At 38.3% G+C, this 18,812-nt stretch overlaps 1 protein-coding gene and 1 long non-coding RNA gene across 3 annotated transcripts; both read right to left on the bottom strand.

Moving 5' to 3' along the window:
• Positions 1-289: 289 nt before the first annotated feature.
• ntd5 (ntl-dependent gene 5) lies at positions 290-18,558 on the bottom strand. 2 transcript variants are annotated; one of them, XM_077527538.1, is made up of 9 exons: positions 18,395-18,558; positions 16,138-16,265; positions 13,998-14,132; positions 12,236-12,427; positions 6,307-6,418; positions 4,422-4,498; positions 3,044-3,226; positions 1,592-1,789; positions 290-1,514 (listed from the first exon to the last, which is right to left on the bottom strand). In XM_077527538.1, exons 1-9 carry the CDS (start codon positions 18,415-18,417, stop codon positions 1,432-1,434), a joined length of 1,131 nt encoding a protein of 376 aa, XP_077383664.1. In that variant the 5' UTR covers positions 18,418-18,558; the 3' UTR covers positions 290-1,431. The 2 variants fall into 2 exon arrangements, with proteins under 2 accessions (XP_077383664.1, XP_077383663.1); XM_077527537.1 differs by having other exon boundaries at positions 16,138-16,289.
• Positions 2,125-3,048, bottom strand: LOC144022607 (uncharacterized). The gene is made up of 2 exons (XR_013284375.1): positions 2,901-3,048; positions 2,125-2,761 (listed from the first exon to the last, which is right to left on the bottom strand). It is a non-coding gene; the product is annotated as an uncharacterized LOC144022607 (long non-coding RNA).
• Positions 18,559-18,812: the final 254 nt, after the last annotated feature.

Genomic DNA, 18,812 nt, shown 5'->3' on the forward strand with positions numbered 1-18,812 from the left:
ATTTAAGCATTTAGCCACCCAGTGCATTCAAATGTATTTAAAAAACGTTTGAACGTACTGGCCAGTCAAAAATGTTTACTCCACATTGACAGTTGAGTGTTTATCAGTGGTGCATTTGGTATCTGGCCCGTCGATGCCGATCTAATCGACCCCACCACGATCGTGTCACAATAACCGAAAAACCATCCAACATAACTGTCACAAGAATATCACCTTGGAGCTGTTCAAAATCAATATTTATGAGCTCGCCTCAGTTGAACAAAAAAAAAATAAAAATGTGAAGCCAATGTTAATCTGTGTTATCTTTATTTCAAATCACTCCAATCAGTTAAAAAAAAACAAAAAAAAACTTACAAGCCTCAAGACTTGATGCGTCACGTCAAACAGAAAAAAAGAAATGAAGGATCAATCGTGTATGTTTCGAGTATGGTGAAGAATGTGTGAAATGTGTCGTATAGTGCAGTGCTCAGTGGACACTTCATTAGGTACACGTCACATTTGATAATCATCTCATTTGACAGGAAATACAGCGGGAACAGTTTATCATTACGTATAGATGCCAGAAGATGGCAGCAAATCACGACTTTTCTTTTTCTATTAGAGTAGGCGTGGTCTGTCTCAGAGAAACTCCTCCCCTCACATCAACATAGTTCTTTGGCAAAAATATAGAACTATATTATATATTAGACGGGTCTTGAACTTGCCACGTGATGGCGCCAAAACACTACTTTTATATGAGATAGTGCTTTGGTCTGAGTACAAAAACATGAAATAGGTGTGAATTTTTATTTTTTTTATTTTAGTAATTATGGTTTTGTCATTTTGCTGTGTATTTTCTCCCGCTTTTATGTTTGGCTTTTGTCTGCATTTTAATATTTTGAACGCGTTTACTACGGATTTGTCTTGCGTGTGAACGCAAGGTGCTATTCAAATTGACGCTCACCTGTCTTGTGAAGGCATAATTTTCTATTTTTAGATTGTACCTAATGAAATGTGCAGTGGATGTATGCGTGATCATGGAGGCAAGATGATCGATTGCTATTCACGATGCATTGCAGGATTATTGCTGTATATATTTCGTGTACTTGCACCTTTAAAGGGAGGAGTTTTGCAATTTAAAAAAAAAAAAAAAAAACTTTTGTCATCATTATGACTTGACATTAGTGCATAATAAAAATTATCTGTGGGGGGAAAGTCACCTGTGTCCCTATTTTGTGCCTCTAATTTGGTGGACTGTGTCTGAGAAAAGATCATATTAGCCATGAACTACCATCAAAACATAACTGCTATAACAAATATTACAAAAAAATGTTTTATCTTTAAATTGCAAACTTCTCTACAGGTGCGAGGAGTGCAAAAGGTCAGATGCGCAGATCAGGCGGTTTGATCCGCAGCAACAGGACGCCGATGACGTCACAGTGATGTCACAAGTCAGAAAGTCTCCACGTCGGCACACGCTTCGATCTCGGAGACGAGCCGGTGAGGGAAGAGTTGATACTGCAGCCAGGTGGGCTCTGCCAAATCAAAAAAAAAAAGCGAGAGGCTTCATAAATATGGAGGGCGAACGAGCGAGCGTGGCGGGCGACCTTACCGAGGTAGCAGGCCGGCGGCCGCAGTTTGCCGTCCCAGCAGGTCCGCGCGGCGGTGAAGCTGCACGGCCGGTCGGGACGTTGGCAGAAGAAGGTGACGTTCTGTCCGTGAGGGACCATCGCGTCCGTGAGGTCAAAAGGCCAACGCTTCGCGCCGTCAATCAGCACGCGGCTCCTCTCGGCGGGGATGAGGCAGCGGGCTAAGTGGTGGTGGTTGGGGGGGTTCATTTGTTAACAACACGCACACCGGCCACAACATTAGGGACACCTGCACAAGCTAACCAGCAATAATTGCAGGCAGTAGAAAGTCAATTTTCATTGAATTGATTACAAATGTTTTGTTTTGTTTTGTTTTGTTTAAAGGTGCTACGTAGAATTTACACTCGGAGCAGATTTCTGCTGGCAGCTTACTCCATTTGTCTGCAGCATAACCGCTAAATGCTGCTTCACCATATACTTAATTGAATAGCTAAATTTAATGCAAACATCAATCATCTTCATTTAATAATTTATTTTCACTTTGTTGTTGTGTAGATTTTGTAATTATTGTAATTATTGAAATTATTATTAATTAATTGATTTTTTTTTTTTTAATATTAGCTTTTTGGTTATGAGCCGGGAGCTGTTCCTCATATTTTGGTGATTTCTATTATATTGTACAGCTAAATAGCTAAGTGGAAATCAAACAGAAAAAAATATGAGTAAGTTTCGATCAGTCATGCAATTTTAATAATTTAATTTTGTATTGATTTTTTTTGTGTAAAAAAAATTAAATAATAATAATAATAATAATAAAAAGTAAATATTAGCGTGTTATTACTAACCAGGAGCTAATATTTATGGACTCATACTGTATATAGCTAAATTTTAATTTTAAATAATACATAATTGTCCAAATACGTAATACTTAAAAAAAATAATAATAATTTAGAGTTTTACCATGTCACTTTCTTTCTTAAATAATTATTATCTTATTATTATTATTATTATTAGCTGTGAGTCATCTTTAATATTTTGGGAACCTACTATATACTTAGCTATAGCTAAATTGATATTATAATGAATAAATTAACATAATAATGAATAGATTAATAAATAAATAGATAAATACATAATTTTTTTTCATTATTTTAATAAGAATATAAGTGCTGTCATTTTTTTAAACCATTTACCTGATCAATGACATTTTCTGAGGAGCAATTTAGTAATTTCTTACAGGTTAAGCGCACGGACAATATTTTTATTGAAGGGGACATCAAATTTAAAAAAAAATAAAAATAATATGTTCTTTATGCCTGGAGAAGTCGAAACATTAATATGACATTTAAGGAATATGAATTAAGCAGCAAAATCCCCCCGTTTCGATCCATCTCAGGCGGCGGCCATTTTGCCGCCTGCTGTCGACAGAAGATGACATCACAGTGTTGCGAAATGGCCCGTTACGTGACGCTCACCTCTGCAGAATGGGGGCGCCGCACTCCAGCTGCCGTTCGACAAACAGGTGACCTTCTGGGGTCCGTCCAGGTGGAAGTTCTTCTTGCACAGGTAATGGATGTCAAAGCCCGCCTCGTACGCCGTCTTCTGGACGGCCACCACGTAGCCATGCGCCACCTCGGGCGGAGGGTCGCAGTACACCTCTGACACGTGCACACAAAAACTGTTTGTTTTTTTTGTTTTTTTGTTAGTCGTGGATCGACATTAGCATCATTTAGTCCATCAAAATATATTAATTTATTTTAAAATGCATATTGTAGATTTTTGTTTTTTAATCCAATCAAATTTTAGCCTCTGTGTTGCCAGGTAAATCTGCTCTGCTTTTTTTTTTTTTTTTTTTTTGTGAGGATAAAGAATTCATGCCTGTGAGCATTGTATTGTTTTCAAACACTGCATCTATTTCTTAGCCTGTATATTTTTTATACTTTATCTCACAGTAAACAACAACAATAAGTGGCAATCAACAGCTTGAAGCCTACTTTAAAAAAAAATAAAAATGCTTGTATCTCAAATTTATGCTCACAAGTGAAAGCAAAAAACAACAAAAAACTGATGACTCATATTTCAAAAAACTTGTATCTGGGATTTCGTGTAAGTGCTTTTCATATTATTATAATTATTCTATATTTATTTTGCTATTAATTATTAATTAATTACTTTCATTCTTAATATTACAAACGTAATAATTTTCTACAATATATTTTTGAAACAATAATGACTTTTAGCTGGTATAAAACAATTTTGGAAGACTATGAAGTATGAAGAATAAAATATTAGAAATTCATTACATAACAATGATTAAAAAAATTAAATTGATGCATTTGTCACCGTGTCAATCATAAGTGAACATTATTATATTTGTAAGGGCAGATTTATTTATTTATTTTTTTTAATTTTTTTTTTGATCCAGCCCTTTTATTGAAAAGTGACCATTGTTATATTTGTAAGGGCAGTTTTTTTTTTTCTCATTTATTTATTTATTTATTTGATCCAGCCCTTTTATTGAAAAGTGAACATTATTATATTTGTAAGGGCAGATATATATATATATATTTTTTTTTTTATTTATTTATTTATTTTTGATCCAGTTCTTTTATTGGAACTCACATGATGATCCATGTCATATCATATTCTACCACTAGAGAGCAGTAACGCACCGTGAGCGTGATACTCGGAAGGCTTTTTTTTTTTCTCCCCTTTTCTATTCTGTTGAAAAATATCTGACTTTCCCAATCCAGAGTATTGACTCATTATGTCATGGAAGCCAGCGTGGGGGGGAGGAAATAAAGGTGAATAGAAAACAAACATTGCATGTGCGCCCATGGATCTCTCACTCACTTTTACAGATGGGGTGCGGAAACTGCCAGGTTTGATTCAAGTGACAGAAATTCTCGCCGCTTCCCACAACGTCGGCCCTGCGCAGCAAAAGAGACAGCAGATGGCTCGTGAGTGGCAGGCGACAGCCAAGATGGCCGAAGATGCTCCACTTGCATGAAGGAATTAAAAAAAAAAAAAAAAAAGTGTGAATGATTCCTTTTCCGCTGTCTGGCTCACATCTTCACTCATTTTGCTGCTGCGGATGAGTCAGCGTGAAATGAAAGGGAGTCCATTCAAAAGCAAGCCTGTAATCATGTGACCCGGCGAGCTTAATGGAGGGATGACAATTAGGTGGTCCACAAAATTGGAGTTTAGAGCCGTTAATTTCTGCCAATTAAAATTGATTTTTGACTTTTCATTGTTGAATTTACACTTACGTGAAAATTAATAGCAGACTGGTTTTGATTTCAACAACATGGGATACTTGATATCGTCACTTTATTGTTGCAAAAAATGCAACAATAAAGTGCAAAAATAACGTGTGGTGCAAGAACAAAAAAAAAATGCAACAAATGAAAATCACTTCGATACTTTTGATTCAAAATAATCAATAAAATAACTGCACACCAATAAAATGTTAGGCAAAAATGAATCAAGGTGACAAAAAAAAAAGTTGTAAATAGAATTAATGTCAGTCGTCACAATTTGCAGATTTGTTTTGGAACTTATCCTCCATTATTTGCTGAAAATGTCGTGCTTTGTTTTTGTGCTCAAGCCAAAACTAATATAAAGTTAGTGCTTTGGCGCTATCTTGGTGTCAAAGAGCTATATTGTAATTAGGTCTTAAAACTACTTTGAGATACAAGTTAAAAACTCAAAACAGTGTCAAATCAACTTTAATCCATTTTAAGCTACCAGAAAAAAAACATTGAGAGAAAAAAAACTGTAAACAGCCATCTATAATATTGTACTCTATAAAAAACATACAGCAAATTATATAATTACATAAAACTTAAGAGATTTTTTTTTTTTGCCACATTTTTTGCTTCATTTCGGTGGACATCGTGCTGCTGATTCCTGGTGTGCATGCAGGCTACAAAATAATAATAATAATAATAATAATAATAATAATAATAATATTATACTCTATAGAAACATAAAGTAATTACATAATTAAATAAAACTTAAGATAATTTTTTGCCACATTCATTTCAGTGGACATTGTGCTGCTCCTTTTTGGTGTGCATGCAGGCTACAAAAAAAAAAAAAAAGAAGTAATTTTTCTTTTTAGAAAAAAAAAGGTACACATCCATTTATAATATTGCACTCTATAGAAACATACATTAAATGACATAATTAAATAAAACTTAAGAGATTTTTGTTTGCTTCATTCGGTGGACATTGTGCTGCTCCTCTCTGGTGTGCATGCCTTGGCCACCAGGGGGCAGTATAATACGGATATGCTTACTGTATATGGAGCTGGACAAATATGAATTGTTCTTCACAGAGGATTTAAAAAAATATGCATGAGTGTTGTTTTATTATCTGTGTCAGATAAGGACTAATAAAGATGACCTTATCTCATCTTATGAGTGAAATATATCTGTCGTTTCAAGACGTCATTAGCTCGTCTCGTGCCCTATAACGTGTTAGCGCTGAGCCAGAGGATTCGAAGGCAACGTTTACGTTTCCGTGGTGCTCATTTCGCTAATTGCGCATGACTGCCATTCATTCGCTCGTCAAACACCTCATCCGTCCTTCTTCTTCTGTTTCTTCACGCTCTGTCACTTCCTCCACATCCACCTCCGTACCACTTCAGCTTCGCATGCAGCTGCAGCCTACACATGCTCACAGCCTCTTTTTTTCTTTTTTCTTTCCCATCCTCCCTCCAGACGAGCTCACTCACCCTGACAGGCAGCTGTAGCGGATGGCCGTCCCCACGGCGGTGGAGCCCTCGATGGCAAAGGTGCCCGTCACCTCCTGGGGAAGGCGGCAGGTCGGTCGAGGGCGTGCCGATTCTGGAACAACCACTGACAGTGAATCCAACATGGCTGTGTGAGGCCTATAATAAGAATGTTTAAAATCGATAATAATAATGCTGTGCTTTGATTGACACTGTCATTGAGGCACTCTTACAAAGGTGCACTTGTAACTGAGCTGCCTCTGATAATAAAACACGAAGCAAAATATTCAAAGTCCTTTTATCCTGTTAAAACAATAATAAAATAATGGTTTTTTTTTCTTCACTGTGTTATTCCCATGGATGTGCAGGACGGCAAATTTCTTTTGCCAATCAGGATGTAGAGTTCACGTCACGCCCCCTCGGGACCGGGTCAGCCCACGAATTGCGAAAATCCACGTTACAATTGCCGCCCAATGAAATTCAGCGGATTTTTTTTTTTTTTTAACCGCCCCAAAAAATCTAAAAAAAAAAAATAATAAAGTTTTTTAAAAAAAAGAAAAAAAACAAACATGGAAGGGTGGGGTAAAAAACAAATATTGAACAAAAACTGAAAAAAAATCTGATAAATCAGGTGATGGCTATGCAGTGGTCTGCTGTCATATAGCCAGTGAATAGCAAAACGGGTGTCACTTGTGGTACAAGGGCTCCCTCTAGTGGCACATGAATAAAAATCATTACCTAAATACAGTTTAGTTGTATTTAATTTTTAGGTGTTTTTGTTTGTTTGTTTGTTTTATTAAATTTCATTAAGTGATTTCATAAATAAATAAATACATAAACAATTTAATATTTTTTACTAAATTATATTTTCATTAAATCTTGAAGAATATTTTTTTAACACATTATTTATGTACAATTTATCTAACTTTGTGCAATTTTTAAGTGCATTATTTTTAATTTTCCAATATTAAAGCACAGTGTTAATATTCAAACTATCCATAAAGTTACAGTGGATGACAATAAGCACTAAATATATTGTAGTACTTTAAGTAGCTAAATATTTTTTTGTGGCGGTACTTGACGCAAAAAGTTTGAGAATCACTGACTTGTGCCCTAACCAAAATATTGGTAGTCAGTGTGGTGCAATGAACTTCCACACTTAGAATAATAAAAACATATAAGCATTTTCTTATTGCTAAAGATTGAGTTCAACTGAACCCACATCATTAAAAAAAAAAAAAAAAAAAAGACAGCCAGGGACGTATCGTGACGCACAATAAGTCTGAAGTTCGTACTTAAAAAACGTTTTGCACGGCTTTCGATGTGGACGAGGCCGAAGCACTTCAAAGTACGCCCGACGGACAAGAAGCGAGGTCAAGGGTCGAGCATTAACGGAAGGTCTCGTTCTATTTAAGCCGCCGTCGCCGTTCTTAGGTAACGCGTTCGAGCACCTTCTGGATCGCAACAGCGTCGTTGTATAACAAGCTCTCGCTGTTGGCTCGCTGAAAAAAGTTTCCGGTGCAAATAAAAATATCGAGAGCCTGCGCAGGTTGCTCAGGGGGAGCGCCATCAAACGGCGGGCTCGCCTGAGGGAGCGGAGGGGGGGGGGGGGCATCTTTTTGCTGTAAGAACGTAAAGTTACCTATGGGTGAGGGTGGTTGGCTGTGGATGAGAGCCCGGAGCTCAGTTCACTGTTGCTGCCTCCCACACATGCTGCAGCACCAAAGTGCAATGAAGCAGGTGTATAATCTCTGTCATTTCTTTTTCTTTTTTCTTTTTTTAAAGCTACATTATGTATCAACCGGTGCATCAATACACTGAGAATAAAGGACATTATATAGCTCGGGGCGGCAAAAGTACTGACATTATGTATTTAGGTAGAAGTACAGATACTTGTGTTAAAAAAAAAACCAAAAAAAAAACCAAAAAAAAAACTTGTAAAAGTACAGTAAGTAGTACTGATTCACGCAAGTCACTTCACAACAAGCAGCACTTTGACAGAAATTGAGGGGGGGAAAAATGACTCTAGCATTGGCTCGACTCTTATGATATCAAAACAACATGATTAGATTATTTTTGAAGGCTAGCACAACAAGACAAAACATGTTCGACACTAATCGTTGCTGGAGCCAACACAATCAAACAATTTTCTTAAGGACCTTGTAATGTGAATTCAGAGATTTGTTTCTAAATACGAAAACAAATGTTTGGAGATAACGACTATTTGAAAACAGTGGCGATATCTGTACTTTGTCGTACCGAATTGTGGCGCCATAGCGTCCCATTTCGACCACTATAGTGAGCAGATAGCAAGCTAGCCATTCCTACACCTCGAAAAGGCATCAGAAGTGGCAAATCCAGGTCCAGAAAGTAAAAATCCGGCCACAGTTTGGCTTTAGCCACAGGTGCTAGCTCGCTAGATAGCTCCCATGGTGCTTGTTTACCTTTTAGGGAGCTAGCTAGCATCGTGGGCTAAAGCCAAACTGTGGCAGGAATTTTACTTTCTGGACCTGGATTTGCCACCTCTGGATGCCATCATGTCAAAAACATGATTTATAAAGTTTCAAATGTCAAGGTAAAGCCACGGACGAGTCCACAACCCGTTTTAGGCTCAGAGGTGGCCAAGCTAGCTCACTAGCTTGTGAGCTAGCTGGTGGCTAGCGTACACCCTCTTTTTGTTGAATTACAGGTATAATTCTTTAATAAAAATATACCTCCTGTTAACATGATGAAGCATATAATTTCTACATGTATTAAAGGCAAGTTGTAAAATGTCCGAAATCCTCTTGTTTATGTTAAACAAATTTAAAAGATCATAAACCATGCTGTTTCTATTAAGTATTGTCTCAAATGTTCTCCAATTTCAATACTATAAAATTGATAGTTTCTCGCCATATGTATGTCAAGAAACATTTTCTTGGGAGGAGCAATATGGCGGCCTCGTGACTTCAAAAGTCTTGGCCTAACGGCTATCCAGTCATATATACAGATCAGTCAATAAGAGGCTAACGGGACAACTTGGCTTCGGTCATCTTTTTAACTCCACCTATATCATCAACACAATACAATAGCGCCGCCTAGCGGTCACATTAGTAACAATACACCACAGGCCTGCTGATAAATAGAGATAGGCTTAGTTGGGTTGTTTTTTTTTTTTTTGGGTCTGGCTGAAATACTGTACATAGAAAAGATTGATGGGCAGAAGTTCTGGGATGTAAGCAGATACTTTTACATATTCATTCTTGGTATTTACCTGGGAGACCAATCAAAATCAAAATACATATCATTAATGTGTTGAATTATCGTAATAAAACCACCGACAACATCCGGAATTGTCAGAATGATTCCACCTCAAAGAAAAACCTGAAGTAACTCAGTATTTGTACTGAGTTACTTCCCACCACTGTTTCTAAAAGGCATTTTTCCTCAAGCTCACCACCCCCCCCCCCCCCCCAAGCCCCCTCCTTGCCTCAACGCCGCTTTTAGCTGCCATTGTCGAGCGAGCGAGCCCTTGATCAGAGGCCTCTCGCATGGAAGAGGATGAGAGGGAGAAGGAGATGAGAGGAGAGCGAGGAAGAGAACGGCCTCAAGCAGCATGACCAACACGGCTCGCTCGCTCGCTCTCTCTCTTTGACTCTGTGGACTGTGATGGGCCGCCCACACACACACAAATGAATCCCCTCTCCACGATACACACACACACACACATCTACACTCACATCTCTGTGTGCCACTTTGACAGCGATCGGCCGCCCACAGCCTCTCAGCAGGCATGAAGGAGCTCCAACGCGCGCGCGCGCACGCACGCCGTTGCAAAGCGGCGCTCTCGCACATTTTTAAAAAACCCACCTACCTTCTGGCCGTCTCTCAGCAGCTCGGCTACTCAACACCACACACACACGGCTGACAATGGTATCTTCATTTCACATTTCACGGCCTTCCGACGGCTCGAAAAGATCCGAGCGCGTGCGCGTCTTCAATGCGTCGGGGCCCCTTTGAAAGCGCGCTTTTTCTTATGAGGGCTGGCAGGCTGACAAGAGAAATGAGCGTCGGATTTTTTTTTGAAGGCGTTTATGCGGCGAGTAAAGTGCACGCGAGGAGTGGGCTTTTGTGAATTCGACGTTTTAACGCGCGTTTTTGCGTACTTTGAAGAGCATCCATTCAAGGCGATTGGCGCGTGGGGGCGGTTCGTTACGTCTGCCTCACGGGCGAGTGGTTGCGGGTTTGAATCTACACTCTGACCCTCCGCGTACTGTCAGCTGGGAGCCCAAAAGAAAATGCTATTTTTTTTTTTTCCCAATATTTTACTGTTAAAAATGTAGTTCAAAAAATATTATATAATTTTTTTTCCCTTTTTTTTTCTTTTTTGATTTTATTTATTTATATATTTATTTATTTTTACTAGTAGGGATGTAACGATATCCAAACATCACGATACGATATTATCACGATATGAAGGTCACGATACGATAATTATCACGATATTGTGGGGGCGTTGGCGATATTTAAAAAAGGTCACAATATTGTAAAAAAAAAAGAGAGCTCATACTTAAAAAAAAAAAAAAGCACAATATTGTGCTTTTGTACATAACAGCAATGCATAGAAACCATCTAAATCTCTAATAACAATATTGAGGCTCTGACTTGCTTTTTATTGTTTTATTGTTTTACTGATTATAGCTTCTTTTTTTTTTTTACTTGGTCTGAGGAAATATTCTAATATTTTGAGATAGGATATTTGAGTTTTCTTAAGCTATAAGCCATAATCAACAATATTAAAATAATAAAAGGCTTGCAATATTTCAATTGATTTGTAATGAATCCAGAACGTATGGCATTTTTGATTATTTAATTGCATTACAGAAAATAATGAACTTTATCACAATATTCTAATTGTCTGAGACAGTCCTGTATATACACATAAATAAATACATTTGTATTTAATTTTTGAATTATATTTTTTATAGTTGTTTTTATTTTCACTTTTAGCCATTTATTTATTTAGTCATTTATTTATTTTGAATTTTAGCAGTTTTTGGTCCTCCATATGTTATCACTACTCGCCCATCACAAGTATTGATGGCTTCTGTACTGTTTCTGCACTTTTACACTTCTACACCACTACAAACAACACCAACAACAAACATTTTATGTTTCATGAGTTTCAAAAGGTGCGCAGTGTTCTCTATTGGAATAAAAGTAGCACTCGCATTGGGACTCATTATTATTTGGTTATGCAAGTATACGTGTTTATGATGAAGGTGCAAGGCTGGCCGCAAAAATATTTTTCCAGCCGCACAGTTGTGGTCGCCATGACGACGGCGAGGCCAGTCAAGCACAATGGCCTTCATTCTTGAAGTACGTGTCTCTATTTTGTCTCTCACCAACACAACACAAGAGCTACCTTCAATCTTTGGACTCGTGCACGTGCACGTCTGCTTTAAAAAAACAACAACAACAAAACGGAATTGGCTGTTCAATGATACTTTGGTGTTGTTTTTAATAAAGAACTGTGTAAAAACATAATGAAACGTGATATGACGAGAACAGGTGGGATGCAAAATCATGATCACAAGAAAACTTGATAAACTTTAAACAACAAAAACACAGACATCAAACACAAATTAAATTTACCCTGGAATTAAAAATGTATCAACTGAATAAATATTCAAAATATCCAATATCAAAGCGCAAGCTCCTCATCTGACCTCAGCTCTACTTTTCATCTCTTTGCCATGACTCAGCAGTGTGCGCTCGCTTGTTATTTATGCAGCTTCATGAAGCCATAACCATGTGTTCGCCCCCTGGTGGTTGGCTGACTACTGGCCAAGAATGTGATGACACGCAGTCGAGCCCACATTTTAAAAATCAATTAGGCTCATTTAATTGTGGTCAATTGTGGAGGATGACAACAGTGCAACTCTTCACCCACCTGTGCAGACGGGCTCGTCCCCGCTCCACTGACGGTCGCCTTGACAACGGCGAATGGTGGCATTCAGGCCGCTGGGTAAGGCAAAGCCCGGCTTGCATCGCACTTCCAGGAAGGCGGAGAAGGAGTGAGTGGGAGAGAGGAGGCTCACCACGGCGTCTTCTCGGGGGGGAAGCGGCCAGGGACACGTGCGACCTTGCGGGGGGGCGACACAACAATTTGGGGTTTACGTGGGAGGTCAACAGGCTTTTTTGGTCAGAAGTGCTGACCTACGGTCAATTCATAACCAGAATCAAATATGTCATACAAGACTGTATTCATTAAATATTAAACCTCTCATACTTATCTTATTAGCAAACTCTCACACAAAAGGTTGTGTGCGACATTTTTTGACTCATGAAACCATTTAAAAAAAAAGCACAAAAAAAATCCGTTGTAAAAAAATAACTAAAAAAAAAAAAAAAAAAAAAAAAGTAAAAAGAAATCTGAAATTTCAAATGGCTCTCACACATTTACCCAAAAATTCACACAAAAAAATGCACCCCCCAAAAAAACACAAAAAAATTACACACTCACCCAAAAATGCTCACATTTACCAAAAACTCTCACACCCCCCAAAAAAAACACACTTAAAAAAAAAAAAAAAAAACTCACATGAAATGCCAAACCACCCACATTCACCAAAAAAGCTCACATACTCATCAAAAACACACATAAAAAAGTCTTACAAACACCCAAAAAAATAATACTAAAAAGAATTACACTCACCAAAATAAACTCTCACACTAAAACCTTTTATAGTCACCAAGTCACTTTCTACAACAACAAAAACTCCTAAACGAACCAAAAAAGCACTAGTACAAGACAAACTAGCACAAAAAAAATCATCAAAAACTCTCACACACACACCTAGAAATTCTTTCATGTGGCGCAAAAACAACAACTCACATTTACTAAAAAAAACAAAAAAAACAAAAAACAAAACAAAAACTGACACTCAACCAAAAAATGTTCACACATATCAATAAAAACTTTTATACTCAAAACCTCACCCACACACCAAAGAAATTCTCACACTAAAACCTCTCATTTCCACCTCTGTTATGCACACCAAAAAACTCTTTAACTAACCCAAAAACCTCAAACACTGTCACCAAAATTCTCATGCAAACCAAAAAAAATGTTTTCTCAAACACACACCAAAAACTCTCACATTCACGCTGACGCTCAACCAAAAATTGCCACTCACCCAAAAATCTCTCATTCTCATCAAACACATTCATCCAGAAAAAAAACAAAAATCCAAAATTCACCATAATGCCAAAAAAGCCACACAAAGAAAAATAAACCAAACTTTTTTTTAAAGTTTGATTTATATATTTTTTGAATACGTGACACGTGACCTTTTTTTTTCTTTGGCTATGAGAGTCCAAAATTGTATTTGTAAAAGGAAACTAAAATGTGCATTTTTGAGTATATGTGAGAGGAGAGTAATTGAATTCATTTTATTTTTGGTTTACACCTCACAAGTCCTCATCCTCAAGTCAGCACTAGTCATCACTATCAAAAATGATGCCACCGCCTCTTGATGTGGTATGCTTTGGATCACGAGCTAATCCTTTCCTTGCCCTTCCTTTGATCTCACCATCATGCGGACACAAGTCGACGACAGGCTCGAGCGAGCGTGTTGACACAGCTGTGAGTAAACGCGACGACAACGGGGCGTGGACACGCGCACACGCAGAGCGATCGAGAACGAAGGTACCTGGAGCCACGCAGCTGAGGCCGCACTGTCCGTCGCACAGACACTGCCGCTTGCTGCCGCAGTCTCGGTCGGATTTGCACGGACGGGGACACGTCCTCCTTCGCTCGTCTCCCACAAATCTCTTGGGGCACGACTCTGTTGAGAAAGCGCACACGCTGTGACATTTCCTGACATTTGGCCTTTTGTTTTACTACTCTGCATTCATGCCCCCCCCCCCCTCCTTGTAAAAACAGCAAACACCTCAAGGGCCACAATGAGATTCCGTTGGCCTCTTCTGCTGTGTTGTGTTTGCGTAAAAAGCAAACCCAGCGTGGGTGGGTGGGCCAAATGTTTGCCACCCAGGTTGTCTTTTAAGGACCCAAATAATTAATCATTTTAACTAGCGTGTCAAAATTTGTGCATTAATTTTGATTTCATTTCATTTAATTGAAATCTTTTTTTTTTTACTCATTACTCATTCGTTCTCAGCCATTTTTGCAGAAGCAAGCCCATTCGCTCCTGGCTGTTTTACTGGATTTTAACTGATTTTGCAAGGCCCACAGAATATTGACTTCTATTGCTATAAAAACGTGGAACCTATCAAAAGAAAGATTAAAGTCTCTTCTTTCATCAGGAAAAAAAAAAAGTATATTTCTGTTTCCGTTTTGCAGCAATTAGCATTAAAATATAACTAAGTTGCATCAATTTTTACAAATCTACTTAGAATTGTGAGTAATTGAGCTTCCCCCCCCCCCAACATGGCCCTGGTTAATTTCCTTTGCTCTGCTGCCACCTGCTGGCCGTTTGTGTAATAACTACAATTTCTGCAACCGTTCTTTGCAGTTGAGAGGCTGCATCAAAGCATTCTGTATGCGCTAACATAAAAAAAAAAACAAAAAAAACGTATAAATACGTCTTTGGGATAAAACATAAAAAAAAAACACATTTATACGTTTTTGGGAGCAAATGAGTTAATAGCCCCTTCCTTGGAAAGCCTGTAGTGCAACGCGACACGTCCAGGTCAAAATTTAGCAGTAATACATTTAATAAAAAATGCATATATTCGTGGAGAATAGGGTTATGTTGTATTTTACAATTTTAAAAATGTGCCGAATTTCACCAGTCACTCCATGTTAAAGATTAGATGGCTCTTAATATGAAAAGAAAATTGCACTGAGCTGTCCCCAACGGACTACGAATGCAATAGTGCCATCTAGTGGCAGAAAAATGACCTCAACACAAATCAATATCACATACTTTTTTTTTTATAGTACATCTTTTAATTTTAACTCAAGTCAATATTATGAATTATTCTGAAATTACTGTGTCAATGACTAAAAGATGTGGCCATATTTCTATTAGTTTAACATGTTGTTTTTCTACTTTTATGTCAACAAGAGTATGAAAAATATTTTATTGTACGTTTAGAACAGATATAAAATTAAAACTATTGAAGTCATGTGATTAATTATGATTACAAAATGACTAAATAAATCCTAAATACTAAAATGAAAAGTGAGGATGAATTATTTCTGTATAATTGTTAGTATTTAACATAGTTCACATAGGATGTGTGATGTTATTCCATGCATGCTTAGATGAACAGATGATGCTTGCACTGGAGTTTTTTTTGTTTGTTTGTTTTTTCAATATCCTGACAAGTAGCTTTTAGCACTTACTTTCAAAACCCATCCATATTTACATTCATTTTTCTTGCCTTTTATAATCCAACCATATCACATGTCCCGCAGCCAAATCCTTGTTTTTCATAGCGTGCCAACCTCCCTCCCAACACAACACAACACAACACCGGAGGAGGAAGAGGGCAGGAAACGAGGAGACAGGCCGCATGGGATCGCAGTCCAAAGAATCAGAACGTGTGCGCTGCTGTATACCGACACATGGAATCAGGTTTTGTTTTGATTTTTTAAAAATCAAAACACACATGTGCCACATGACAATCACATGCTACACTCATCATGGACACACAATGTACAGTCCAAACATGTAGTTAGTGCATAGTGTGAAAAAATATTTTTACATATTTTACATTACAAATACAAAGCAAATTTTACATCACTATAATGTCGGCGATAGGTTTTACTTTTTAATCTTTTTAACAGTTTTTTTTTTTTGGCATATGACGCGCGGCTTGCCGTACCTGTCGTCGGCGGCTGCGGGGTCACGCTTGCGGTCAGAGCGCACATGAGGGACAGGAGCAGCAGTGCACAGTCCATCCTTGAAAGCAGGCCTGCCACCATCTGAGGGTGGGACATGCCGGCACGCCGTCTATTGGAGGGAGAGGGGGGAGGGCTTGTGGGGTGTGGGGGGGGGAGTGGAAAGGGTGGATGAGGGGGGTCATCAAAAAAAGGAGAGAGGAGGGATGTTTGTGAACGGGAAGGAGCGATTGCAACACATCTGGTCTGTGGTAGGGAGGTGAGAAAGCCCAACAACAATTCCAGTCCGAAGGACCTTTCACCCATTTCGGATCGAGAGACTGCGGATGAAAGTGAATTCAAATGTAATTAAAGTGTGAGGTATTTTGAAAAAATCTATATAAAGGCTAATATATGATATTTTAAATATTATTTTGTTTATAATTAAATATATAATGAAGTTGTCACATACATTGATTATTCAGTGATTTGAAAATTTAGTAAAATAGACAAAAAAACATTAAATCAAAATGTTAAAATAATAGCAGTAATAGCAATAAAAAATAATAAATACAAATAAACACATGCATTGCGCACCTTGGCCTCTTAGGGGCAGTGTGGGCCACACACAGAGCTACACTTACATGAAGGTAAAACGAAGAAGAAAGTGGCAAACTTTATTAATATAACTCGTTTTACACATATTACCAAGAATTTATGCCTTTAGGTATTACTTACTGTATTACCCATTTGTATGTGTTATTGTAACGTTTGTGAGTGACTATTCATTATTTTGAAGGAATATCACTCCCGGACCTTGATGCTAATTTTCAATTAGCCAGTCAATGGGATCTTACATTAACTTTAGCATTAGCATTGACAATGTCTCTAAAAACGAGTATGTCACGTATTTAAATATACAATGTGTGTAATTGTTTTTGTTGCATGTTAAGTTTTACAGGAAACTCCAACTTTTAAAGTAATGATTGTGAAAAATCAATAACATGATCAGTGCCTTCACGTCGCTAGATTAATATCATTAATCATTTAAGCTAGTTCGTGTGAATTTATTTTAGAAGTTTGTAGCAAACTCCCGGTTTTACCAAGATTGGCGATTTCGAGTCTTCAATGAACCCAACATGTTTTTAGAACGTGGGAGGCGAAAACACACATGAGTAAGGGGAGGACATGGACACATCGTAAATGTAATAAACTCTTTTGAAAAGCAAATGAGTTGGGAGAGAGAGGATTTTTTTTTGAACGTTTAGTCATCACAGCGAGAGTTGACATAAAACAGGTTGACTCATTCCACTGCATGAGTGGAGGCGAGGTCGAGGTCATTTTGTGAGTGGCATACGGTGTGGCTTTGCTACGTCAGCACAATTGATTTGAAATACAGAGAATTAGCGGTTAGGAAAAAAAAAAAAAAGACCAAAAAAAACTAAAACCACGGGTACATTTTACAGCAAAATTAGACTCTTGCCAGAAAACTTTCCAAAATGAGCCTCCCATGTTCTGGATGCACATTCTTTCAACCGGTAAAACCAAGGTGGAGGAGAGAAAATGAAGGAAAAGGGAAGAAGCAGCTGGTGATCCAAAACATATACGATTTGTGAGAGATTGATCGTCACGGCACTGTTACGACATTGGCAAATACAGGCAGCTGTTCACGGAACATGCTGATTGGTGTACTGGTAACTTTGCCAGCAAGCTAAAAAGAGATCCGGACGTCATGTGACTATTTCTCTGAACACGCCCCCCCTTGCGGGAGGAAAGTAGTGGCGCAGCGTCATTGGACTACAACGGCGAGAAGTCAAAAAGTAGCGTTTATCCGTCAACTTTCCGCTCACTTCGATGGATTGCTGATGAATTGGCGACGCTGCTAAGTGGAATTACCCTCTCTCTTGTCGGCGAGTGCTTTCAAATCTGATAATGCAAAAGTTTTAAAAGTTTGTACAATCCGGATTTATTTCCCGTTTATGTGTGGTCAAAATGCCACGGAAGTTAGCAATTTGACGCAAGTCTTGCTGTGTTATTTATGTACGTTAGCAACTTAGCAGCTTGTAATTATGCGATAAAAAGTCTTCTTTATGGTGTTGGTCAGTTGTTAAAATTCAACTGTGTAATAGCTATCAAACTGTAGCTAGCACAAATGAACGACAACAGACGATTTTGCCCACATTTTGTGTGTGGTATCAGTTAGCATCAGTTAGCTGATTTAGCCACTATGTACAAAGTGCAACATTGGCTAAGCATTGGTACCTCTTTTGGGTAGACGGAAGCATGCAAGATCCTTTTGTTTGCCTCTTCTCGTTGTGGCAGCTGGTCCACAGCAGCTGTCAATCATTGTTAGTTTGTTTGCGGTTTAACCCAAAGCGGCAGACGCGTTTTCTACGCTGCCAAAATGGCTTCGCTAACCCCCATTTTGGGACGCGTGACGTCAACGTTCAGATCTCAATTCTCGCGGTATGAGGCGTTGTTTAGGGCGGGACATGCAGCTGTGACGACACCCGGAAGCGGCGACGCCGGGGGGAAACAAACAAACCTAACATAAACGTATAGACGCTGTAATGAATTCTAATCTCGCAGAATTTCTCACCATTTCCCTGTAGAATTTGAACAGTGAGTGGTGCTTCGCGCATTACTATCTGGTCAAGATGTTCGTGCCCCCCCAGTGACG

This window comes from Festucalex cinctus, chromosome 7, assembly GCF_051991245.1.
Source record: "Festucalex cinctus isolate MCC-2025b chromosome 7, RoL_Fcin_1.0, whole genome shotgun sequence".
In the NCBI taxonomy this organism is placed as follows: Eukaryota; Metazoa; Chordata; class Actinopteri; order Syngnathiformes; family Syngnathidae; genus Festucalex; species Festucalex cinctus.

What these genes read in the sequence shown, in the direction of transcription:
- ntd5 (XM_077527537.1), bottom strand. Translation starts at nt 18,417, where the DNA reads ATGCTTCCGTCTACCCAAAAGAG. An exon ending in CGCTACAGCTGCCTGTCAGG is followed by an intron (nt 4,499 to 6,306) that starts GTGAGTGAGCTC and finishes TTTGCTGCGCAG; the next exon opens with GGCCGACGTTGTGGGAAGCG. An exon ending in TCCGCACCCCATCTGTAAAA is followed by an intron (nt 3,227 to 4,421) that starts GTGAGTGAGAGA and finishes TGCACGTGTCAG; the next exon opens with AGGTGTACTGCGACCCTCCG.